This window comes from Beta vulgaris, chromosome 9 (assembly GCF_026745355.1).
Source record: "Beta vulgaris subsp. vulgaris cultivar EL10 chromosome 9, EL10.2, whole genome shotgun sequence".
In the NCBI taxonomy this organism is placed as follows: Eukaryota; Viridiplantae; Streptophyta; class Magnoliopsida; order Caryophyllales; family Amaranthaceae; genus Beta; species Beta vulgaris.
Genome location: NC_079210.1, coordinates 28,326,855 through 28,353,179, shown reverse-complemented (window position 1 = coordinate 28,353,179; position 26,325 = coordinate 28,326,855). Strand labels below are relative to the sequence as shown.

Here is a 26,325-nt window from a genome sequence, read left to right as displayed (position 1 = left end):
AGGATTCATAAAGGGTATTGATCTTCCCATGGCCCAAGTTAAGAAGGGCCTCATCGTCAGCATTGGTATAGATTGCCTGGAAGACACTCTTCACCCTAGCCAACTCCTGAGGCCTTGTGATAGAGGTAAAAGGAACGTTGGTCCCAAATTGATCAACTCGAGACCGCTTTTGAGGAGGCTCCTCAAAAGCTAACAGCCGGTCCTCAGTCACGACCTCTGCTCTCTTTTTGCTACCTGAGGAAACTCCCGAAGGGGCCTTCTTCGAGGCCTTCTCCGAAACCTTAGAGCTGTCTTCTCGGTAGCCTCCATCTTCTCAACGTCTCCCTTCAGCTTTCGGGTGCGGACATGAGGCCCCTTAGTCTTTTTAGTCTCAGTATCCTGAAAAAAAAAAGAAGCAAAACATCGGAATAATGCGGGATATAAAGAAATGGTTATTAAAGAAGTAACTCACCTTTGGAGGTGGTGGTACAGATATAGTCTCCGCATTCAGCTCAGCTAAAATAAATGCGGCCATAGCAGCATTGCCGATAAAGTGTCTTGCCATTGCAGGATCGAGTCGATGTCAGGCAAGAGCTGAAACAAAGGAAATGTGAACATTTTAGCGTTAAAGAGCAAATCCACACATTCGGTAAAAGAAATTACCCTTATCACAACTACGACTCAATCTAGGCCCATCCTCGGGAGGTAAGATTGGGATTCCCCATTCGCCACTGGTATATATATATATGGTAGAACGTGCGCTGAAATCTCTTCTGGTTAAACGGAGCATCCAAACAACCTTATAACCAGCCCGACATTGGAAACGGAACCATCCCGGGCCATGAAGGTCAACTGGGCCCAACATAAGAGTAATCGAATTGCGCCACAGGAATAGGGGGAACATAAGGTCTTTGTGGAAAAGGAATAGGGAGGTAAGTTTGTTTAAGTCTTTGTGGAAAAGGAATAGGGGGAACATAAGGTCTCAATGGGGGAGAAGGTGTCAATTCAGGATCTTTTTCAGTTTCATAATTCTCCTTCTCTTTTTCACTTTCATTGGCGACCTCATTTTCTTTCATCGTACTTTTTATGTTACTTAACTCCTTACCATTTCTAAGAGTCACAGCATTGCAATGTTGTTTAGGATTAACTTCAGTTTTACTAGGCAAAGCTCCTTGATTTCTAGAATTAATGGCAGTAGCTAACTGTCCAAGTTGAAGTTCTACATTTCTATTAGAAATAGCAATTTGATCAATTTTAGTTTCCAACTTTTCAATTCTTTCAGAAGTAGCATTAGCTAATTTTTCAGTAGCCAACTCCCATGATGGTCTAATTTCTTGTTGGGGTTGTTTTTGATGAAAGCCAGGTTGATGTTGTGAATTAACATTAACATTTTTTTGGCCTGAATTCCTCCGAGAGAAATTAGGATGGTTTCTCCAGCCTGGATTATAAGTATTAGAATAGGGATCATTTTGTGGGTGCTTATTAAAATTAGAAACATATTGAGCTTGCTCCACATTAGCACATTCAGCAGTTAAATGAGCACCTCCACACAAATTACATGGCATTGTAGTAGACATAGAATTGACATTACTCATTTTAGTAAACAAATTAACTAAGTTGTCAACTTTTGCATTTAACATGTTAATTCCTTCTACTTCATACATACCAGCAGCATTCTTTGCTTTACCCCTATTATTAGACCAATGATAATTATTAGAAGCCATCTCTTCAAGTAACCTATTAGCTACTTCAGTAGTTTTACCCATTATTGCACCTCCGGCGGCTGTATCTATAGTTATCCTAACAGATTCATTCAGACCATTATAAAAAGTTTGCACAAGCAACCAATCAGGAACACCATGATGAGGATATTTACGTTGTAAATCTTTAAACCTTTCCCATGCTTCATATAAAGACTCCCCATCAAGTTGAAAAAAACTAGTTTTATTATTTCTAAACTTAGCAGTTTTTCCCGAGGGAAAATATTTACTAAGAAAAGCTTGAGATAATGTAGCCCATGTCGTAAATGAATTAGGTGGATTAGATTTTAACCACATTTTAGCTTTATCTTTAAGTGAAAACGGAAACAACCCAAGTCGAATAACATCGTCAGTCACTCCATTTAACTTAACAGTATCGCATTTTTCAAGAAAAGTGGTTATATGTTCATTAGGGTCTTCATCATCTAGGCCACTAAATTGGTCTTGTTGAATTATTTGAATTAAGGCAGGGCGAAGCTCAAAATTATTAGGAGAAATAGTAGGTCTTACAATACTTGAAGAGGCTCCACTAGCATTCGACATTGCGTAGTCACGTAGTGGCTTTTCGTTGTTGTTATCCCCCATCTCTAATGGTTTATTGTCAGATTCTTCAGAGAAGATGTACTCCAAACCAAAATATGGTAGCTCTTGTATTTGCTCCAACCTCTTCTGTTTCCTTAGTGCACGCTCTGTTTTTTCAATCTCGGGATCAAAAGAAATCAAAGCACGATGAATACGTGGCATAAACTATAAAGGTAACAATTCAAAATAACTAGACTACTAATTCTTAAAACCACTACTAAAAATAAACTACTATAATAAACTATAAAATAAAATCAAAAGACAAGACCACAGACTTACTCACACGAAAACAATAATGATAATACTAAAACTACAGCAAAAAAAAACAAAAATTGAGAAACTACGATTGAATAGCAAATCTTATAATCAAATTGAAGTATATAGCAGACCACTAAAACACCTAAGCTTAAAATACCGCACTAAAGCAAGAAACTACTATAATAATGTCTAAACTAATATTGAAATTCCCTCTAGTATGATATTGAACTATTGCCTCCCAGGCAACGGCGCCAAAAACTTGGTCGGTCCTAAATGTACCTTAAAATACCGCAAGTGTACGGGTCAATTAAAATAAATATAGGGTAAGCAAGATATCGTTTCCCACAAGGAGGTATAATCAACTACCAAATTAAGAGATACTAATATTATCTAGACGATCGGAAAATAGTGATTGTTGGTGATAAACTAGACTAATAAAATAAGAACTATACTAATTCTAACACTCATGGGTAAGAATCAAATATGAGAAACAGTTCCAGGACATAGATTTCGCCAATTAATTTCTACAATGAAATTAAACTAATTGCTGGGTTAAAGACTATTGTATTGCAATGATCGAATTTCCTAATTTATATTATCTCCTCTTCCAAGGTAGAAAACGCATATTTATAATAACTTTACGCCTACTTCCGTGGTCGTAAACATTACCATAAACTCATTACGAACAAGAAATTCATGTAAACGATCACCCCTAGTGTATAACTATTCCTAAAATTATACTACTTGACGTTTGATAATTCCACGAACTAATATTGAAAGTTCACTCCTGCTACTAATCCAATACCTTAAACATATAATCAACTGGCCAAATCAATTATACGAAATCAAACCAAAATTATCAAATTGCAATAAAAATAAATAACACCAAACAACTTGGTTCAACTCATTGACAGAAAAATAAAAGACTACATCTAGCCCTAGAACATAGAAATTTAGCTAGACATAAAAACTAAACTAAACAAACCAATTGAAACTAAAAATCTGAAATTAAACATAATAATTAAACATAAACTAACTAAGAGAGAAGAGAAATAAACTCCAGTTTAGATGGACTTTTGACTTCCGTCAATGGGCACCGCGTCGCGTCTCCCGCGGTTCAGTTCTTCCTTCGTCGTCTGTTGTCTGCTGTGTCTCTACCTTCTTCGTCTGCCGTCACTCTACCTGCTGTGTATATATGCAGCCCCCCTTTTAGTCTTAGGTTTCATTTTCGTTGCTGCTTCCTTCGTGCGTGGCTTTTTTTGTTTCAATAATGGGTTTTGGCCCATTTTCTTTTTCTCCTTTTACTTTCTTTCTTTTGTTTCTTTTTTTCTTCTTCTCATTTTCCTACAAATAATTTAATAAAGTAATAAACACTTAAGCTCCAAAATAAATTATTTGCATAATAAACAAATACTACTATTATAAATATTAGATAAATCAAATTAGCATGTATAAGTAGTATTAAAATCAAGCAAGTAATTTCTTAAGCGTATTTCTCATATTTTAAATCAACTTTGTAACTCAAGTAACTTAACTGTTATAATATTAAAATATGAGAAGAAAACATATTATAAGTCTCAAAACTTATACTAAAATGTAATATAATAGGCAGAAATCATATATAAAATAGAGCCTTATCAACTCCCCACACTTAAGGTTTGCTAGTCCTCGAGCAAACTAGGACTATAATACTCGCTTCTATTTGTCATTATAAATTTTAACTTCTGACTGACTTTTCAGGCAAATCCTATTATAAGTAGCCATAACTCAACTGAAAGTTTTCACAAATACAAAAAATATGATTTCAAAATAATTTTAGTTCAATATTATTTAGACGTCACAAGCAATGAGCCAAAGACCAACCAATTCTTCAAAAAGCATAGTACTTCATGTATTAGTGTTTCCATTCAGTCTTACCATAACCATATTCATGAATTGAGTAATTGAGTAATTAACTTGGTGAACCCTCACTTTAGTCGTGCAAATAAAAATAAAATATTATGATCACTCATGTGTTTAGGGTATAATAATTATCACTCAAAACCTAAAGGTCGACTCGAAATGAAATATGTCGTCTTTAAATTTGCATATCGTTCAATTCTCTACCACTAAGAAGACATAGAGCATAAAAAATCAAAAGGACTTTAGTAAGGTTGTAATGTAAGGCTCGGGTAAAGGGTAGGAAGTATTTAGTATTTGGTGCTCAAAATCTTTAAGACTAGTGGAGTACACAATCTTTAACAAGGCCAATTTTAATGGTCACAGTCAAAACTCCAACTACTCAAATGTTTGTCATATATCTAATAATAAACTTTTCCGAACTCATTTTCATTCTCAATATCAACCTTTTCTTTCTTTTTTGTTCTTCTTTTCATATTTTGTCATTTCTTTTCTTCCTTCATATTTTTCATTTCATTTTGATATTTTCTTTTTGAGAAAAAATATTCTTGGAAACTAATATAATCACCTACATACACATAGAAGTATGACGTACAACCCCATTTAAATCATTTCATATATTCCACTAGCTCAAAGATTAGGTAAAAGTCATGTGTTTAGGGAATAAGCTTGTAATGTGGTTTAAACAAAAGAAATAGGCTTAAGGCTCAGAGGGGCTTTAGAAAGAGATATGATAATGTAGGTGGCTTAGGCTAAATGTGGTTCAACAAAAACAAATGCCTTTATCATTTTAATATATGCTCATGTTTCAATGTAGTCTCGAAGAAACCAATGCAAATCCAAGAGTTTATATTTCACCAGGAACTAACACACACTCTCAAAAAATAGAGACTAATAAAGATGTTTTAGTCTACTAAAAGGCTCAAAAGGATCTCACAACGGTTATAGATGTCCACCAAGTAAATCACAATCAAATCTTAAATAACCATTCTTACCACTTGCCAAACACTTGAACAATTATGCTATGCCATTCTCCGAATCAGTCGAAATTAAAAACCCATTAGCTTGCAACAAAACTAGAAAAACTTTTTTTTTTTTTTCAATTTTAAAAATTGAATTTTTTTTTTCTTTTCAGTCAAATTAAGCTAATGGAATTTCCCTTCAAATCAATATCAGACATGAAAATTAAAATTTCTGCATAAATTTTGACAGCACCTCCCCTAAAATATGGCATATCCAATTATATTTTTTCATTTTCTAAACCTGTTTCTTCACACAATTTAATTCCAGCATCACAACAATACATCAATCCAGCAGTCTAAGGCTTAAGCCTCTCCCCCACACTTATTACAAACATTGTCCTCAATGTTTCGATAAACTCAGATTATATGAAGCAATGTGGCACTATAAAAGACATAGAAAGAAACAACCTGGGGTGCAAGACGACGTCTCAAGTGCAATGGAGTAAGAGAGTGGCAGCGAGCTAGCTACTCTTGTGATAATGGTGATACAGTAGCGTGTAGCAGCACACAATAGCATACAACAGCACACAATAGCCTGCAGCACATAGTAGACTGCAGCACATAGTAGAAGGAAGTAGCAGGACATAGAGCATTATAAAAAGTTTGCACAAGCTTGAGATAATGTAGCCCATGTCGTAAATGAATTAGGTGGATTAGATTTTAACCACATTTTAGCTTTATCTTTAAGTGAAAACGGAAACAACCCAAGTCGAATAACATCGTCAGTCACTCCATTTAACTTAACAGTATCGCATTTTTCAAGAAAAGTGGTTATATGTTCATTAGGGTCTTCATCATCTAGGCCACTAAATTGGTTTTGTTGAATTATTTGAATTAAGGCAGGGCGAAGCTCAAAATTATTAGCAGAAATAGTAGGTCTTACAATACTTGAAGAGGCTCCACTAGCATTCGGCATTGCCTAGTCACGTAGTGGCTTTTCGTTGTTGTTATCCCCCATCTCTAATGGTTTATTGTCAGATTCTTCAGAGAAGATGTACTCCAAACCAAAATATGGCAGCTCTTGTATTTGCTCCAGCCTCTTCTGTTTCCTTAGTGCACGCTCTGTTTTTTCAATCTCGGGATCAAAAGAAATCAAAGCACGATGAGTACGTGGCATAAACTATAAAGGTAACAATTCAAAATAACTAGACTACTAATTCTTAAAACCACTACTAAAAATAAACTACTATAATAAACTATAAAATAAAAATCAAAAGACAAGACCACAGACTTACTCACACGAAAACAATAATGATAATACTAAAACTACAGCAAAAAAAACAAAAATTGAGAAACTACAATTGAATAGCAAATCCTATAATCAAATTGAAGTATAAGCAAACCACTAAAACACCTAAGCTTAAAATACCGCACTAAAGCAAGAAACTACTATAATAATGTCTAAACTAATATTGAAATTCCCTCTAGTATGATATTGAACTATTGCCACCCCGGCAACGGCGCCAAAAACTTGGTCGGTCCTAAATGTACCTTAAAATACCGCAAGTGTACGGGTCAATTAAAATAAATATAGGGTAAGCAACATATCGTTTCCCACAAGGAGGTATAATCAACTACCAAATTAAGAGATACTAATATTATCTAGACGATCCGAAAGTAGTGATTGTGGGTGATAAACTAGACGAATAAAATAAGAACTATACTAATTCTAACACTAATGGGTAAGAATCAAATATGAGAAACAGTTCCAGGACATAGATTTCGCCAATTACTTTCTACAATGAAATTAAACTAATTGCTGGGTTAAAGACTATTGTATTGCAATGACCGAATTTCCTAATTTATATTATCTCCTCTTCCAAGGTAGAAAACGCATATTTATAATAACTTTACGCCTACTTCCGTGGTCGTAAACATTACCATAACTCATTACGAACAAGAAATTCATGTAAACGATCACCCCTAGTGTATAACTATTCCTAAAATTATACTACTTGACGTTTGATAATTCCACGAACTAATATTGAAAGTTCACTCCTGCTACAAATCCAATACCTTAAACATATAATCAACTGGCCAAATCAATTATACGAAATCAAACCAAAATTATCAAATTGCAATAAAAATAAATCAACCCAAACAACTTGGTTCAACTCATTGACAGAAAAATAAAAGACTACATCTAGCCCTAGAACATAGAAATTTAGCTAGACATAAAAACTAAACTAAACAAACCAATTGAAACTAAAAATCTGAAATTAAACATAATAATTAAACATAAACTAACTAAGAGAGAAGAGAAATAAACTCCAGTTTAGATGGACTTTTGACTTCCGTCAATGGCCACCGCGTCGCGTCTCCCGCGGTTCAGTTCTTCCTTCGTCGTCTGTTGTCTGCTGTGTCTCTACCTTCTTCGTCGTCTGCCGTCACTCTACCTGCTGTGTATATATGCAGCCCCCCTTTTAGTCTTAGGTTTCATTTTCGTTGCTGCTTCCTTCGTGCGTGGCTTTTTTTGTTTCAATAATGGGTTTTGGCCCATTTTCTTTTTCTCCTTTTACTTTCTTTCTTTTGTTTCTTTTTTCTTCTTCTCATTTTCCTACAAATAATTTAATAAAGTAATAAACACTTAAGCTCCAAAATAAATTATTTGCATAATAAACAATACTACTATTATAAATATTAGATAAATCAAATTAGCATGTATAAGTAGTATTAAATCAAGCAAGTAATTTCTTAAGCGTATTTCTCATATTTTAAATCAACTTTGTAACTCAAGTAACTTAACTGTTATAATATTAAAATATGAGAAGAAAACATATTATAAGTCTCAAAACTTATACTAAAAGTAATATAAAGGCAGAAATCATATATAAAATAGAGCCTTATCAACTCCCCACACTTAAGGTTTGCTAGTCCTCGAGCAAACTAGGACTATAATACTAGCTTCTATTTGTCATTATAAATTTTAACTTCTGACTGACTTTTCAGGCAAATCCTATTATAATAGCCATAACTCAACTGAAAGTTTTCACAAGACAAAAAATATGATTTCGAAAATAATTTTAGTTCAAATATTATTTAGACGTCACAGCAATGAGCCAAAGACCAACCAATTCTTCAAAAAGCATAGTACTTCATGTATTAGTGTTTCCATTCAGTCTTACCAAACCATATTCAAGAATTGAGTAATTGAGTAATTAACTTGGTGAACCCTCACTTTAGTCGTGCAAATAAAAATAAAATATTATGATCACTCATGTGTTTAGGGTATAATAATTATCACTCAAAACCTAAAGGTCGACTCGAAATGAAAATATTCTCTTTAAATTTGCATATCGTTCAATTCTCCACCACTAAGAAGACATAGAGCATAAAAAATCAAAAGGACTTTAGTAAGGTTGTAATGTAAGGCTCGGGTAAAGGGTAGGAATATTTAGTATTTGGTGCTCAAAATTTTAAGACTAGTGGAGTACACAATCTCTAAAAGGCCAATTGTAATGGTCACAGTCAAAACTCCAACTACTCAAATGTTTGTCATATATCTAATAATAAACTTCTCCGAACTCATTTTCATTCTAAATATGAACCTTTTCTTTCTTTTTCTTCTTTTTTCATATTTTGTCATTTTTTTTTTCTTCCTTCATATTTTTCATTTCATTTTGATATTTTCTTTTTGAGAAAAAATATTTTGGAAACTAATATAATCACCTACACATTAGAAGTATGACGTACAACCCATTTAAATCATGTCATATATTCCACTAGCTCAAAGATTAGGTAAAAGTCATGTGTTTAGGGAATAAGCTTGTAATGTGGTTTAAACAAAAGAAATAGGCTTAAGGCTCAGAGGGGCTTTAGAAAGAGATATGATAATGTAGGTGGCTTAGGCTAAATGTGGTTCAACAAAAACAAATGCCTTTATCATTTAATATATGCTCATGTTTCAATGTAGTCTCGAAGAAACCAATGCAAATCCAAGAGTTTATATTTCACCAGGAACTAACACACACTCTCAAAAAATAGAGACTAATACAGATGTTTTAGTCTACTAAAAGGCTCAAAAGGATCTCACAATGGTTATAGATGTCCACCAAGTAAATCACAATCAAATCTTAAATAACCATTCTTACCACTTGTAAACACTTGAACAATTATGCTATGCCATTCTCCAACAGTCGAAATTAAAAACCCATTAGCTTGCAACAAAACTAGAAAATTTTTTTTTTTTTTCAATTTTAAAAATGAATTTTTTTTTCTTTTCATCAATTCAAATTAAGCTAACGGAATTTCCTTCAAATCAATATCAGACATGAAAATTAAAATTTCTGCATAAATTTTGACAGCACCTCCCCTAAAATATGGCATATCCAATTAGATTTTTTCATTTTCTAAACCTGTTTCTTCACACAATTAATTCCAGCATCACAACAATACATCAATCCAGCAATTCAAGGCTTAAGCCTCTCCCCCACACTTATTACAAACATTGTCCTCAATGTTTCGATAAACTCAGATTATATGAAGCAATGTGGCACTATAAGAGACTAGAAAGAAACAACCTGGGGTGCAAGACGACGTCTCAAGTGCAATGCAGTAAGAGAGTGGCAGCGAGCTAGCTACTCTTGTGATAATGGTGATACAGTAGCGTGTAGCAGCACACAAAGCATACAACAGCACACAATAGCCTGCAGCACATAGTAGACTGCAGCACATAGTAGAAGGAAGTACCAGGACATAGAGCAATAGCAGGTTACAACAACATGTAGCAGGGCTGCAGTAGCAGGTAACATGAATAAGAGACTTATCTTCATTATAGTCTCTGGTATCTGCAAAAGAAAAACAAAAAGGAACAAGCATAAAGAGAACTAAATTAGAAAAATTAAATAAACAATTAAAAGTGCTTGAGTTGCCTCCCAAGTAGCGCTTGTTTAGAGTCTATAGCTTGACTTCCATCAAGTTCCGTTTAACCAGGATCAATCGAGGAGTTTGTCGCTCCTTTAGTGGTCGTCTTAGTTATCAAGGGAGACTTACCTTTTGTTTTGAATTCACCCTTTTTCCTCCATGAAAAACATTCTCTTGATTGGAGGAAACTTTTCTTACCTTTGCTTTCTTAAGCTTAGGAGGAGTACCTGTTTTACTCAAACACACTTCAAGTAGATCATTAGTAGCATTAGTTACATGTTTGTTCTTAGTCATGTCTTCAATTATATCAACTTGACAAACAAGATCACGTTGTGAATTCTTTTTAGAAGAATTGAATATATTGAAGTGAACTTTCTCTTCACCAATTTCAAACGTTAAAATACCATTCTTAACATCTATAATAGCTCCAGCAGTAGCCAAAAAAGGTCTACCTAAAATAATAGGTACCTCCACATCCTCATCCATATCAAGAATAATAAAATCAACAGGAATAATAAATTTATTAACTTTAATTAGCACATTTTCTAGTATTCCTATTGGATATTTGATAGATCTATCGCAAGTTGCAAAGAACAGTGTAGATTTTATATTATGCATCCTAACTTCTTGCAAATAGATAAAGGCATAAGAGAGACACTTGCACCTAAATCACACAAGGCTTTAGAAAACAAATATCACCTACAGTGCAAGGAATAGAAAAACTTCCTGGGTCTTTCAGTTTAGGGGGAAGCTTTTTCTGAATCACAGCACTACATTCCTCACTCAAAGCAATGGTTTCATATTTTTCCAACTTCTTCTTTTTAGACATAATTTCCTTAAGAAACTTAGAATAAGAAGGAATTTGCATTAAAGCATCAATAAAAGGAATGTTAATATGTAATTGCTTGAACATTTTCAAGAATTTTTCATATTCACTATCTAATTTAGTTTGTTTAAGTCTTTGTGGAAAAGGAATGGGGGGAACATAAGGTCTCAATGGGGGCAGAGGTGTTAATTCAGGTTCTTTTTCAGCTTCATAATTCTCCTTCTCTTTTTCACTTTCATTGGCGACCTCATTTTCTTTCATCGTACTTTTTAGGGTACTTAGCTCCTTACCATTTCTAAGAGTACAGCATTGCAATGTTGTTTAGGATTAACTTCAGTTTTACTAGGCAAAGCTCCTTGATTTCTAGAATTAATGGCATAGCTAACTGTCCAAGTTGAAGTTCTACATTTCTATTAGAAATAGCAATCTGATCAATTTAGTTTCCAACTTTTCAATTCTTTCAGAAGTAGCATTAGCTAATTTTTTCAATAGCCAACTCCCATGATGGTCTAATTTCTTGTTGGGGTTGTTTTTGATGAAAGCCAGGTTGATGTTGTGAATTAACATTAACATTTTTTTGGCCTGAATTCCTCCGAGAGAAATTAGGATGGTTTCTCCAGCATGGATTATAAGTATTAGAATAGGGATCATTTTGTGGGTGCTTATTAAAATTAGAAACATATTGAGCTTGCTCCACATTAGCACATTCAGCAGTTAAATGAGCACCTCCACACAAATTACATGGCATAGTAGTAGGCATAGAATTGACATTACTCATTTTAGTAAACAAATTAACTAAGTTGTCAACTTTTGCATTTAACATGTTAATTCCTTCTACTTCATACATACCAGCAGCATTCTTTGCTTTACCCCTATTATTAGACCAATGATAATTATTAGAAGCCATCTCTTCAAGTAACCTATTAGCTACTTCAGTAGTTTTACCCATTATTGCACCTCCGCGGCATGCATCTATAGTTTCTAACAGATTCATTAGACCATTATAAAAAGTTTGCACAGAACCAATCAGGAACACCATGATGAGGACATTTACGTTGTAAATCTTTAAACCTTTCCCATGCTTCATATAAAGACTCCCCATCAATTGACAAAACTAGTTATATTATTTTAAACTTAGCAGTTTTTCCCGGGGAAAATATTTACTAAGAAAAGCTTGAGATAATGTAGCCCATGTGTAAATGAATTAGGTGGATTAGATTTTAACCACATTTTAGCTTTATCTTTAAGTGAAAACGGAAACAACCAAGTCGAATAACATCGTCAGTCACTCCATTTAACTTAACAGTATCGCATTTTTCAAGAAAAGTGGTTATATGTTCATTAGGGTCTTCATTATCTAGGCCACTAAATTGGTCTTGTTGAATTATTTGAATTAAGCAGGGCGAAGCTCAAAATTATTAGCAGAAATAGTAGGTCTTACAATACTTGAAGGGCTCCACTAGCATTCGGCATTGCGTAGTCACGTAGTGGCTTTTCGTTGTTGTTATCCCCCATCTCTAATGGTTTATTGTCAGATTCTTCAGAGAAGATGTACTCCAAACCAAAATATGGCAGCTCTTGTATTTGCTCCAACTCTTCTGTTTCCTTAGTGCACGCTGTTTTTTCAATCTCGGATCAAAAGAAACAAAGCACGATAGTATGTGGCATAAACTATAAAGGTAACAATTCAAAATAACTAGACTACTAATTCTTAAAACCACTACTAAAAATAAACTACTATAATAAACTATAAAATAAAATCAAAAGACAAGACCACAGACTTACTCACACGAAAACAATAATGATAATACTAAAACTACAGCAAAAAAAACAAAAATTGAGAAACTACAATTGAATAGCAAATCCTATAATCAAATTGAAGTATATAGCAGACCACTAAAACACCTAAGCTTAAAATACCGCACTAAAGCAAGAAACTACTATAATAATGTCTAAACTAATATTGAAATTCCCTCTAGTATGATATTGAACTATTGCCTCCCCGGCAACAGCGCCAAAAACTTGGTCGGTCCTAAATGTACCTTAAAATACCGCAAGTGTACGGGTCAATTAAAATAAATATGGGTAAACAAGATATCGTTTCCCACAAGGAGGTATAATCAACTACCAAATTAAGAGATACTAATATTATCTAGACGATCGGAAAATAGTGATTGTTGGTGATAAACTAGACTAATAAAATAAGAACTATACTAATTCTAACACTAATGGGTAAGAATCAAATATGAGAAACAGTTCCAGGACATAGATTTCGCCAATTACTTTCTACAATGAAATTAAACTAATTGCTGGGTTAAAGACTATTGTATTGCAATGATCGAATTTCCTAGTTTATATTATCTCCTCTTCCAAGGTAGAAAACGCATATTTATAATAACTTTACGCCTACTTCCGTGGTCGTAAACATTACCATAAACTCATTACGAACAAGAAATTCATGTAAACGATCACCCCTAGTGTATAACTATTCCAAAAATTATACTACTTGACGTTTGATAATTCCACGAACTAATATTGAAAGTTCACTCCCGCTACTAATCTAATACCTTAAACATATAATCAACTGGCCAAATCAATTATACGAAATCAAACCAAAATTATCAAATTGCAATAAAAATAAATCAACCCAAACAACTTGGTTCAACTCATTGACAGAAAAATAAAAGACTACATCTAGCCCTAGAACATAGAAATTTAGCTAGACATAAAAACTAAACTAAACAAACCAATTGAAACTAAAAATCTGAAATTAAACATAATAATTAAACATAAACTAACTAAGAGAGAAGAGAAATAAACTCCAGTTTAGATGGACTTTTGACTTCCGTCAATGGCCACCGCGTCGCGTCTCCCGCGGTTCAGTTCTTCCTTCGTCGTCTGTTGTCTGCTGTGTCTCTACCTTCTTCGTCGTCTGCCGTCACTCTACCTGCTGTGTATATATGCAACCCCCTTTTAGTCTTAGGTTTCATTTTCGTTGCTGCTTCCTTCGTGCGTGGCTTTTTTTGTTTCAATAATGGGTTTTGGCCCATTCTCTTTTTCTCCTTTTACTTTCTTTCTTTTGTTTCTTTTTTTCTTCTTCTCATTTTCCTACAAATAATTTAATAAAGTAATAAACACTTAAGCTCCAAAATAAATTATTTGCATAATAAACAATTACTACTTTTATAAATATTAGATAAATCAAATTAGCATGTATAAGTAGTATTAAAATCAAGCAAGTAATTTCTTAAGCGTATTTCTCATATTTTAAATCAACTTTGTAACTCAAGTAACTTAACTGTTATAATATTAAAATATGAGAAGAAAACATATTATAAGTCTCAAAACTTATACTAAAATGTAATATAATAGGCAGAAATCATATATAAATTAGAGCCTTATCAGAGGGGGGGGGGGGTTAGCACGGACTCAATGTTCTTGACCCGAATGACAAAATAGGGGTCCTGAATCCAAAATTTGGTACAAACACACTTGACATTTCTTTCCATGTACTTAAAAAAGGTGGCGTCGGGATAATAAGAATGAGGACCGCCCTCGGGATCTAAGGGAGGGAACTCTTAGCCAGAGGTCATCGGGGCGTTATCCTCAGCCTCCTCAGACACCATAACCATCATATCTAAAAGATGTCAGTCCAGATAACAAGAGTTGCACGACTTATGGGCTAAGGAGACATCAAAAGGCCTTGGAACAACTCCCTCATCTTCCTCACTCAGCAAATCAGAGGGACTAGGTAATGGAACAGCCTCGGGATCTTAGATGGGTCCTCACATGGTACCCGAGTACTAACTAAAAACCCATCAACCTCGCGAATCTCTTCAGATAATCTAATAGGAAGGGAGGCAGGAACATCGAGACCGCACTCGGGATCCATCCTAAAAGCCTAATGTAAATCAAAAATGGAAAAAGAAGTGTTACTAAGGAAGAGCGTACCTTCTGAAGAGTCATAGTCGGGAGCGGAACTGACGCAGACACTTGACAGACTATGGACCAGAGAAAACGAAAGGAGAATGTAAAGAGAGAAAAAAACTACTAATGATTGGAAGTACAGAAATGATCTCTCTCTCCCCCTATATATAACTGCTCTATCAGTCTCCGCGTCGCGACAACCTCTGGACCACCTAAACGGGCCCCAAAAGTTTGGGCCGCAGAAGAAAGAGCACAACGACAATCTCTAGGTAAAAGCCCAAATTATCTTAAGGCCCAATTTTAAACAGTCAACGGTTAGTGTCAATGATTCCTCAATCATCACCGACCAAAAATCTTGAGCATCTCCAAGCTTCCCCGAGTCCATCATCCCTTGGTCAAACAAGTGGCTCGATACTTAGCTAAAAAAGAGCTAAGTACATTCATGACCAACTCGGGATCCCAAGGAAGAGGCTCATTAGACCCCAAGTTGGACCATCATTTCTTGGTCAATCCAAGGGGCTCTATACTTGGCTTAAAAAGTGCCAAGTACGTTCATGAACAGCTCGGGATCCGAAGGGAAGGGCTCATTAGCCCCCGAGTTGGCCATCATCTATTGGTTAATCCAAGGGTTCCATACATAGCTAAAAACAGCCAAGTCCCACTAGTAGAATAATTGCTTATTGTTGCGGTGATATTGCTACGATTTTACCCATACGCAGCAATATATCACGTAAAAAAAAAAGAAAAAATATAAAATAACCATATTGCTGCGGTTTCGGCCGAAAACGCAACAATATGGTTTCAACATGAAATTTTTTGGAAAAAAGTTACCTATTTGACCAAACATATTGTTGCAGTTCTTGCTAGGAACCGCAGTAATATCATTAAAAACATAAATAAAAAAAAGTATGAAAGATGCGTGTATCAGTTAGGGTTTTTTCACTTTTATTCTCTCATCATGTCAACTTCTCACACGTTGTTACCCTCCTCTCAACCTCACTCTGCTCTCAACGTCTCATCTTTCCTATATTTTCTCATCTTATCGGTCCTTCGTCGGCCGTTGTAAATAACTAACACCAACGCTTCCTTCTCTATCCCTCTGTTCATTCATTCGTCCAACCTCTTCGTCGGCAGTTCGTTGTTCGTCTAACCTCTTCATCGGCAGTTCGTTCGTTCGTCCAACCTCTTTGTCGGCCGTTTGTTGTTCGTCCAACCTCTTCGTCGACCATTTGTTCGTTCGTCCAACCTCTTCGTCGGTCATTCGTTATTCGTCCAACCTCTTCGTCGGTCGTTCGTTGTTCCTCCAACCTCTTCGTCGGCCGTTCGTTCTAGGTGTTCTTGGCTCGTGGCTCTAGTCTTTCACGAATTCTTCGTGTCTTGGGCGATTTTTTCAGTTTCTTAATTGCAGATTTATTTTAGGATTTTTTTAATTTTCAGTTTCTTATTTTTTTTCATATATTTTTTGTTTTCATTGTATTATTTGTAATTAGTTATTTAGTTGTAACTCTTGTTTTTTTATTTTTGCTTTTTCATTTTACTTTTTGATCTTTTGTATTATTTATGTAACTAGCTTTTTATTTTTATATATTAAAGTCATGCGAATTTGGTGGATAGAGGATGAGTTAGTTGTCTGGTTTTAATCTTTAGAATTTTAGTGCAAAATTGTTGCGGTTTTGGGCAACAACCGCAACAATATATGCTGTATTATTCTGATATAAAATACTTATATTGCTGCGGTTTTACCAAGAAACCGCAGCAATATGTTCCAATATTGCTGCAGTTAAAAACCGCAGCAATATATTATTTACCTACTGATGAACCCTTAATTGATGCGTGCCCAAAACTAGAGTCGAACACTCTAACTGAGCTTGATTCCATCTTTTTATAATCTGGGGAAGTATTAAAAAGGGGAGTTCTATGCCGCAATAGACCACGTAATGACCGCAACAATAAGCATTTAATCTACTAGTGTCCATACATGACCAACTCAGGATCTCAAGAGGAGGGCTCATTAGCCCCCGAGTCGACCCACCTTCACTGGGTCGATTTGAGGGGCCCAAGTGCCTTCGCAAGCAATCAACGTAGCACTCATTATTCAACTATCTCGGGGTCACCCATAGCAGGGCTCATTGGCCCCCGAGTTGTCATCTAACTTTCTTGGCCTAACCAAGAGGCTCAAGTACCCAATTCGGGATCACCCGTGGCACGACTTATTCACCCCCGAGTCGTTACCAATCTTTTCTGGGTTTACCAAGGGGCTCAAAGCCATATGCACGCCCTTGGGGATGGGGCTACTCCCCCATGGAATTCCAACCTCCTCATGATCGGGCCTACAGACCCCCCAGTTGTTGTCCAGATCACCACCGAGAGCTCTAAACACGCGGGGTCGGGATTACATATGCACACCTTTAGTACTGTCGAGATCACCATCCGGACTCCTAAACACTCAGGATCGGGGCCACACGCACCCCTCAGGTGCTGTTGCGATTACCGCTTAAGAGCTCTTAAGGCTCTCAGGGCCGGGATTACGAATGCACACCTTAAAGTACTGTCGAGATCACCAAGTCCTAAACACTGGGGCTCAAGGTCACAGGCAGTCCTTAGGTTCTGTCGGGATCACCAACCGGTGTTCTCAACACTCTCGGGGTCTGACCTAAGAGCCCCTCGCCCCATTACTCCAGCCAAGTTGAAACGTAACAATCTCGGGCCGGGGCTCATATTGAGAAAAGCCCGTGCCCACTACAGGACAAATCGGTTACGGTCCAAAGGCGAAACCTGAGGCTCATAACACTTTCCGCCAACCAACCGTGTCCTGGATCAAGGATTCGGCTCCGATTACTTGGCGTGGGGATAATTGTTTGGACCCATGACTGGCCCCAATAAATATCAGGAGACACTTCTTACAAGACCTAGGCCCTAGGCATCAAAAGAGTTCATCAGCTTTTCATAAGCAAGGCAGCTTTACCATAAAAAGCTGACAGCTTCACTAAGTATTGGGATGCTCCCAAAAAGGGTTTTCTGTCTGGGGGGTGCCCAATACTATATATATCAAGAGTCTCATCTAGGGGTGTGCAAAAATATCCGATCCGAAATATCCGATCCGAAAATCCGCCGATCCGATCCGAAATTTCGGATATCCGATCCAATTTTAAGATTTCGGATATTTCAGATCGGGTATCCGGAAAAAATTTCGGGTTCTCGGATCTGATACGAATCGGGATTTTTCAAAAATTTCAACGGACCCGATCCGAAAATCCGGTGATCCGATCCGAAAATCCGGTATCCGATACGAAAACCCGGTGGTCCGATCCGAAAAGTTCGGATATCCGAAAATTTCGGATCGGATTCGGATCGCAATTTCCCCGATCCGAAAGTTTCGGATATCCGAATTTTCGGATCCGATCCGATATCCGACATTGAACACCCCTAGTCTCATCAATGAACAGGTTTTCAATTCTCATCTAGCAAAACCAAAGCATCTCTATCTAGACTTGCTTACTTTCTCTCTCTAGCCTGTCACTGACTTGAGCGTCGGAGGGCCTTTCCCGGGATCACCCCCGTGCCAGTTTTTCCTTGTTTTGCAGGAATCTTAGTGACAAGACTCGGAATTATCTTCCAACTCCAGATTTGACTCTCCCCTTAAACACATTACTCTTTTGACTAGTTTCTTAACCGAAATAACTATCATAGAATTTCATTCTCAAATACTAACAATACCAAGTTATTTCTTCATAATGCAACCCAGTCTTTTAATTTGAGTTCATTTTCATTGTAGTCTTAGTTCATTTATTCTTTAATAAAGGTTGCATTTCTTCCTCCACGCTTGATTGAAATAAAGTTCTCATTTCCTCAATTCGGTATTCCTCATAATATATAATATAATTTAAACATTTTCTCTTAGTAGAACTAGAAATAATACTTTAAAAATCAATAACACTGATATTTTGTAATATGAAAAACCTCATTAAGTACCTACCACCAACTACTTTTGAAATTGTGCGCATTTGAGAAACTACAAATTTATTATATACGGAAAGGATGGAGTAGTAAAATTTGTACGAAGCCAAAGCTGAAAGAGGAACTAGTAAGGTCCACCAATATCGAATTATCGATCCGATCATTGCTACAAATTCACATGGTCCATGTGCTCGCCAGTTAGGTAAAACATCAACGTCCGTCCATCCAACTATGTGCATGATTCTTGGTGGATGGATAATTGGATATGAAATAATAAAATGACAGAAAATGAGTGATGATGAAAATTCATGTTCTTTTGCAAACGGTCAACAATAAACACGAAGTTTGCGAGCTACGTCTAGCATCCAGAATTAACCATCAAAGTAAAAGATGACTAATCGGAAAGGGAATTCGAACCTATGATATATCGTTCACATCACCTCAATTTTAATCACTAGGTCAAAACATTTTTTTATTGTCATTTCCTATATCATTGCACGTAAAACATTCTAAAGGTTGGGTTAGCTATATTGATCACTGCCACAACATCAATCACTCGAATCAACCCAATAATGTTTGCTGAAGTTCAACGCTAAGTTATTGATGACCATATAAGCAAACTCTTTTCTAACCGGAATTAGTTGTCACCTTTTTTTTTTTTTTTTTTGACGGGTAGTTGTCACCTTGCTGGTTCAGATTAAATTGGAAGTTTGGAACTAGTATATTTGTGAGAAAATATATAGCAATAAGAAAACCAATCGGAGTCTAAGTTGCAAATTAATTCGGATTTAGTTGTTACCTTGCTGGTTCATATTAAGCTTGGAAGCTTCGAACTAGTATATATTTGTGAGAAAATATACAGCAATAACAGAAACCAATCAAATTGTATGTTGCAAGAGTAGTGAAAAGAAAAAAAATTGACCCAAAAAAAACTTACAACAATAGCTGACCCCCTATTATTATCCCACATGAGAAGGATTGTAACTTTAGAGCAGAAAAACACAATTATGCTTCAAAAAATTTCATTAAAAGTAATACTGGTAGAGTCAAGAATCATCTACTATATTGATCAACAACAAAAACTAATACACAAAACCCCAGAATTCATTTATTAAGATTTACACAAAATACAAAAAAGATGTGAAATTACAACAAAACAAACAAAAAAATCATAAGAAATTTAAAATTAGCAAGGGATTTTAGAAGTGAACCACTCCATGACATGAATAGGAGCTTTAATCAACTCAAGTGCCAATTCCACTAACACCGTCACACACAAACAACATGGACATATGCAACTCAACGTCAATCTGCCAAAAAAAAAAACAAATTTGAAACATCAAAATTAAATCAACACCAAAAACTGTCAACTGAAATTTTAATTTAGAGAAAATAAAATTACCCGACTATCCAAACAATAATGCCAACAATAGAGATAAGGAGGCATAAGAAGGCGAAAGGAAGACCCAAGAGGAAGCCTAACGGCCTGCAATTTCCGTCACCGCAACACATGATTTGTGGTTTATGGGTTTAGATTTTCTCTCTCCTCCAAATTTGATAAAAATTGCTACTAAAGTATTTTCGTTTTTTTATAGACTTTGGTTATGGTATGGCTATGGCTGCTGATGTTGTTTGTTTGGGTGTTGGACTGGTTATTATAAAATTTTAAGAGTTTGTTGAAGACTAATTCAACTCTTTCTCATTACACCACACGGGCAATTTGTGTAATATTGGTATATAGTTTGCGTATTATAGTTTGGGTACTTTGGGAATACAAAATTTTATATAAGACAGTTTTAAAATAAGCTATAGTTAGTGACTCCTTTTATTTAAGAACTAGCTTTTTCTGCACGCTATATGTGCGATGATATTTTAAGCATAACTAATACTTTCTTTGTATTTTTTTAACTTTCTTACTTTGACTCTACACGTTTGCCAATACACTTATTCTATATTAAATATCTTTCATTATATATTAATAAAAATTATAAAAATTAAATATTAATTAAGTACTCAATGAGACAAATCAAACAAATTCCCACATGACTATATTTTTTCTAATATATTGAGAACAATCTAAAAGATTCTCTTTAGTGTCAATAATATCAAGATTCTAATTGAGAAAGATAAAATAAAATATAGAGGGAGCACAAGTTATAAAAAGAAATGAAAAGTAAAATTATGAAAGTACGTATCTAGGTTTACCTTCATTTGGGGAGTAAGAATTATTTAAATACTTATAAATAGTATCTAAAAACATTTTTAAAGTAACTATAAGTGATAAAATTATTTTTTTTTAAACTAATAAAGTGACTCTTTTTGACTTGTCAAGTGTGAAAGTGATGGTGTTAGGTGGTGTTATCATAAATTTATTATAAGATAGTTTTATATAAAAACTTATCATCCCTTATTTGAGATTAAGGGATCTTATGAAATAAAAATAATTGTTTTTTAAAATATTTCAAATTAAAAATGTTGATTTTTTTAGTTAAGTAAGTTGAATTCCTTTTAAAAGGATGGAAAATTGGAGAACCAATTGCAAGTTAATGCAATATGTAATTTACATATCGGTGTAATAAATTAATATAATCTATTTGTTGATTTAAATATTATAAAATAGTACGAGTGATATTATTTTATTTGGAAAGAGATAGTGCAGACTAATGGTTAAAAGTTAGGAAAATTAAAATTTATATTAAATTATCCAAAAAGAAATAGTAAGTCATATTAAAAAAATAAAAAAAATAAATAAAATTGTAGAACAGATAAAAGACAGAAAGTGCAAAGAGTATTTTTAGAGATGATGAGTAGGACCGTTATTTGTTAAGGTCCCAGTAAAGAATTTTTTTTAGGTGACGTGATCGAGTGAAGGAAGAAATTTGCCATGAGAATGCGTATACAAGTGTCCAATTGAATGGTTGACCTTTCTAAACAAAAACCAAAATAAAGAAAACAAAAATAAAGAAAATAACAGTTGGTTTTGTAAAAGACTGTTTGATTTCAATTTAAAATTAGGTACGGTCCAAGCTCAATATTAAGAAGTAACATGTTACCGTTTTTTTGTAAAGTAACTAGTTTAATTTATTTAGGGACCATGTTAATTTATTTCGTGATCAGTTTAATCTATTCAACAATGATATTCTTTAATCCATTTAGTGAGTAGTTGAATTCATTTAATGACTAGTTTAATCGGTTCGGTAAGACTACTAAGTTAGTTTTTTGAAATTATATGTTATAGTTCGATAATTAAGAAAAAAACGGAAAGAGAAGAGAAGGGATGATTAGGATAGTGTTGGTTTAGAGTGAATCGGAATGTGCTTGTTAGAAAAATTCAGTCTTAGGTTCGTCTAATTTTCTGTTAACATTAGACCGCCTATTCTAATAATTTGTGAGAAAACAAAATGAGAGAATACTAAATATTTGAATTTATTCCCCTTATACAATTCTCCATTTTAATAAATTTTTCTTATATGAATTATTTAAAAAGAGCCATTAGCAAAAAAAAAATAGCCTTGATTTTACTATACACACAATACCTAATGTATGATAAAATTTGTGGAGAAATTTTCATTGGCATACCATACTTTCACCTAATCCCAGTGATATACCTTAATTTATAAAATTCACATATTATTCGATCTTCATTCATCTTCATAGGCTTGACTTTTTTAAAAAAATTTTTTTTTTTAGTTTTTGCATTCACACAAATCAAGATGTTTACGGAATGCGAATCGAGGCGAATCTAATCATTTTTTTTTTTGCAAATTTTGACCTCAAATTTGACCCTGAAGGACTAAAATGACCCCCCAAAACCTTGAATGAACTATTATTCTCGGCATGCAAACAAATGCACGCAAGTCGAGATGTTTCTACAACACTAAAGAGGCAAATCTGGTCGTTTTTTGCAAATTGATTTCGATCTCATATTTAACTCTCAAGAGCTAAAATGATACCTAAAACCTTGACCGAACTTATTTTTCGACATGCAAGCAAATCCCCGAAAACCGAGCTGAATCCTTTTTTATATATTAGCTAAAGGAATATTCCGCTACTTACTGGAATATTCCCTATAAAGTCATGGTTTGTAGCATTAATGAAGTTCGGGTATATAAGTGTAAATTTTAAAAACTGAGGTATACCATTAGGATTATGGAAATGTACATGTATATCAGTGGGAAATTCCAAAATTTGTATTCATATCCTCTCAAAGGAAATAATCTTAATTTAGTGTAATCCTCCCCTAAAAAAAAAGCAATGTAATTCATGTGATATAACATATTATATGTTTCTGTCTATAAATTAAGGATGCTAATTCCTTTGCTTAGGGAATACCGGGTCAGATCTGAATGTCCTGAGTCCAAAGTCCGTACGCCGGAATCCTGCAAAAGTAATGGTTTGACTGCCTCGGGGGTTGTTCCGGGATCACCTCTCCGACGCTCAAGTCAGTGATTAAGCTAGAGAGATAAAGTCTAGAGAGAGATGCTCTTTGTTAGGTAAGAATTCAATACTTCTATTGATGAGGGGTTGAGTATTTATGTGCTTGGGATATCCAACTGTAGCCAGCTGGAGGGCAGACGTGGGAGGCACTATCACGGTGGGCCCTCTGGAGGCTTAAGGCTTTGTTAGGTTTGAATTGTTCTGGCTGGCTTAGCCCAGGAAATAAGCCAAAAATTAGCCACGCCAGGAATGGGAAACATCGAGGCCTTGCTGAAGCGTCTCCCGTTCGTGGCGGAACTAGACACCCTGAGCCAGACTGACCTGGTCTCCTTGAGGAGAAGGGTGATGTGCCGACCTAGTCTCCTTGAGGAGAGGGGAGGCATGTGCCGACCCGGTTCTTTCAAGGAGAGGGGTGGCATGTGCCGACCAGTCTCCTTGAGGAGAGGGGAGGCATGTGCGACCGGTCTCTTCAAGGAGAGGGGTGGCACGTGCCAACCCGGTCCCTTCGAGGAGAGGGGAGGCGTATGCGCCGACCCGGTCTCATAGAGGGGAGGGGAAACGTGCGTGCCGACCCGGTCTCATAGAGGAGAGGGGAAGCTTACGTGCCGACCCGGTCACATAGAGGAGAGGGGAGGCGTATGTACCGACCCGGTCTCTGGGAGGAGAGGGGAAGCTTACGTGCCGACCCGGTCTCATAGGAGAGAGGGGAAACATATGTGCCGACCCGGTCTCTGGGAGGAGAGGGGAGGCATGCACCGACCCGGTCCCGTAGAGGAAAGGAAGGGTATTGCTCGTACATGGCTCGGATTAGGGGCCAATGAGCCCCATGCTTGTCCGAGCGCCGTTGCTCTGCTAAGTCAATCTGGGACTTGGGAGATTTACTAAACCAATCGAGGAGTGCTTCCTTGGTCCGAGTTGGTTGGACGCTGCTCGGATGAGGGGCCAATGAGCCCCATGCTTGTCCGAGCCGGTGCCTGCTCTCGCTAAGTCAATCTGGGACTTAGGAGATTTACTCAACCAAAGAGGAGAGCCTCCTTGGGCCGAGTTGGTTGGACGCGGCTCGGATGAGGGGCCAATGAGCCCCATGCTTGTCCGAGCCGGTGCCTGCTCTCGCTAAGTCAATCTGGGACTTAGGAGATTTACTCAACCAAAGAGGAGAGCCTCCTTGGGCCGAGTTGGTTGGACGCGGCTCGGATGAGGGGCCAATGAGCCCCATGCTTGTCCGAGCCGGTGCCTGCTCTCGCTAAGTCAATCTGGGACTTAGGAGATTTACTCAACCAAAGAGGAGGCCTCCTTGGGCCGAGTTGGTTGGACGCGGCTCGGATGAGGGGCCAATGAGCCCCATGCTTGTCCGAGCCGGTGCCTAAGATGCTTGGACCACTGGTGAAGTGACCGAGCTGGTAACCTTGAGCTGATGAACTAGAATCTTGAGCTGGTGAACTTAATAGTTTCTTGAAACCAAAAGCCACGTGGCAACGGTGGATTATTGGGTGCTTGAAAACATGGTGGCGATTCAACTTCTGGCATTTATGACTCTTGTGACGATTGACATTCCTTGGAGCTGTCCTTTTAAAGTTTTGGGCCTCTGAGAGGCCCATTAAGGTGGCGAAAAGCAGGTCCCGGTCCATATTTGACGCGGGACACGGAAACCGAGGACTTTTGCCTATAAGTAGGGAGAGAGGGGAGAGATTTTGCACTTTTACAATTCTCTCTCTCTCTAAATTTGAGTTTTCTGCTCTTTCTCTCTCTACTTTTAGAGCTCTTTCTCTCTAAGTCCGGGTTCCATCTTCTTCGTCCGACCAGGTACGCTTTTGTTTGTTTTTTCGCTAAGTTTTTCTTCTCTTTCTTTTATATAAATCGGCCGACCCCTTCTGTTGATAAATAATGGGGAGTTCGTCCGAGTCAGTGACACTCCTCCTCACCTCTTTATAATTTAGCCGAGGAGTGAGGGTATGGGCATGGTATTGGTGTCAACTTTAATAAGTTGCCCGGATCCCTCGGCTGTGCCTGAGGCGCTTTCCCCCGAGTACTCCTTCGCAAGCCGAGGAGGAGGAGGCCGAGGGTGCCATCCCCTACCCTGGGAGGTGTCCCTGGCCTATCCTCTTCGAGGAGTTACTTAGACAATATTTGTCTGATGGTGTAGTTAGGTACTATGCGGGAGAAGAAGGCGAGGCTTCGACGTCAGGGCGGCTGCGTATCCTGAAATCGACCCCAAAGGCGGTCCGGGAGCAAAATTTCCTCTTCCATTCTTTAATAAAGCCTGCTGGAGGATGCCGAGGCCAAGCGGCCAAATTCCAAATAAAGGCCCATACTTGTTGGTCCGACCCGATGCCAGCCACACCATTCTGAGCCCACCGCCTAGATGCACTGCCTTCTATTATAAAGCCATGGAGATGGGCTTGAGGTTCCCGCTGACCCAGTTTGAGAAGGACATATTGAACGCCTATAATCTATGCTTGGGTCAACTATCTCCAAACTCCTGGGGCGGAATTTTGGCGGTCCAGGTAATATGTGATATTATCGGTGTTAACCGACCTCACCTCTGGCGCCATTTGTACAAGTTGTTCGAGATGCCTGCCGGGGATCATGGACCTGGTTGGTGGTGCTTCCAGGCTCGCGAGGCTACCGAACCGTCCTCGACCTACCCACTTCTCAAAAGGGTTTTGCCGAGGTTTGCCTTTGTCTATTATGGGGGAGAATGGGGTATCCCATCGTACCTCCATCTGCCGACCCAATACTGCCTTAACTTCAAAGTGCCCGAGCTATCGGAGGAAGAGGGCGCGCGCATCTACATGCAGTTGGAGGCAAAAATAGT

The 26,325-nt window shown here is 36.8% G+C and overlaps 2 protein-coding genes and 2 non-coding genes across 4 annotated transcripts; 2 read left to right on the top strand and 2 right to left on the bottom strand.

Moving 5' to 3' along the window:
• Positions 1–827: 827 nt before the first annotated feature.
• Positions 828–2,483, bottom strand: LOC125493566 (uncharacterized). Its single transcript, XM_048637031.1, has one exon. It carries the CDS (start codon positions 2,481–2,483, stop codon positions 828–830), a length of 1,656 nt encoding a protein of 551 aa, XP_048492988.1.
• On the top strand, positions 1,834–1,940 carry LOC125493944 (small nucleolar RNA R71). Its single transcript, XR_007270267.1, has one exon. It is a non-coding gene; the product is annotated as a small nucleolar RNA R71 (small nucleolar RNA).
• A 9,738-nt stretch (positions 2,484–12,221) lies between the features above and the next one.
• On the top strand, positions 12,222–12,325 carry LOC125493939 (small nucleolar RNA R71). The gene has a single exon (XR_007270262.2). It is a non-coding gene; the product is annotated as a small nucleolar RNA R71 (small nucleolar RNA).
• Positions 12,326–20,114: 7,789 nt separating this feature from the next.
• On the bottom strand, positions 20,115–20,795 carry LOC104907174 (hypothetical protein). The gene is made up of 2 exons (XM_010696066.4): positions 20,476–20,795; positions 20,115–20,383 (listed from the first exon to the last, which is right to left on the bottom strand). The coding sequence occupies exons 1-2, from the start codon at positions 20,583–20,585 to the stop codon at positions 20,260–20,262; spliced, it is 234 nt and encodes a 77-aa protein (XP_010694368.1). The 5' UTR covers positions 20,586–20,795; the 3' UTR covers positions 20,115–20,259.
• Between the last annotated feature and the right edge of the window lie 5,530 nt (positions 20,796–26,325).

Excerpts from the sequence above, each read along its gene's own strand:
- LOC125493566 (XM_048637031.1), bottom strand. The coding sequence starts at position 2,483 with ATGCCACGTATTCATCGTGCTTTGATTTCTTTTGATCCCGAGATTGAA.
- LOC104907174 (XM_010696066.4), bottom strand. The coding sequence starts at position 20,585 with ATGTGTTGCGGTGACGGAAATTGCAGGCCGTTAGGCTTCCTCTTGGGT. Across the intron at positions 20,384-20,475 it reads ATTATTGTTTGGATAGTCGG|ATTGACGTTGAGTTGCATAT; the intron begins GTAATTTTATTT and ends TTTTTTTGGCAG.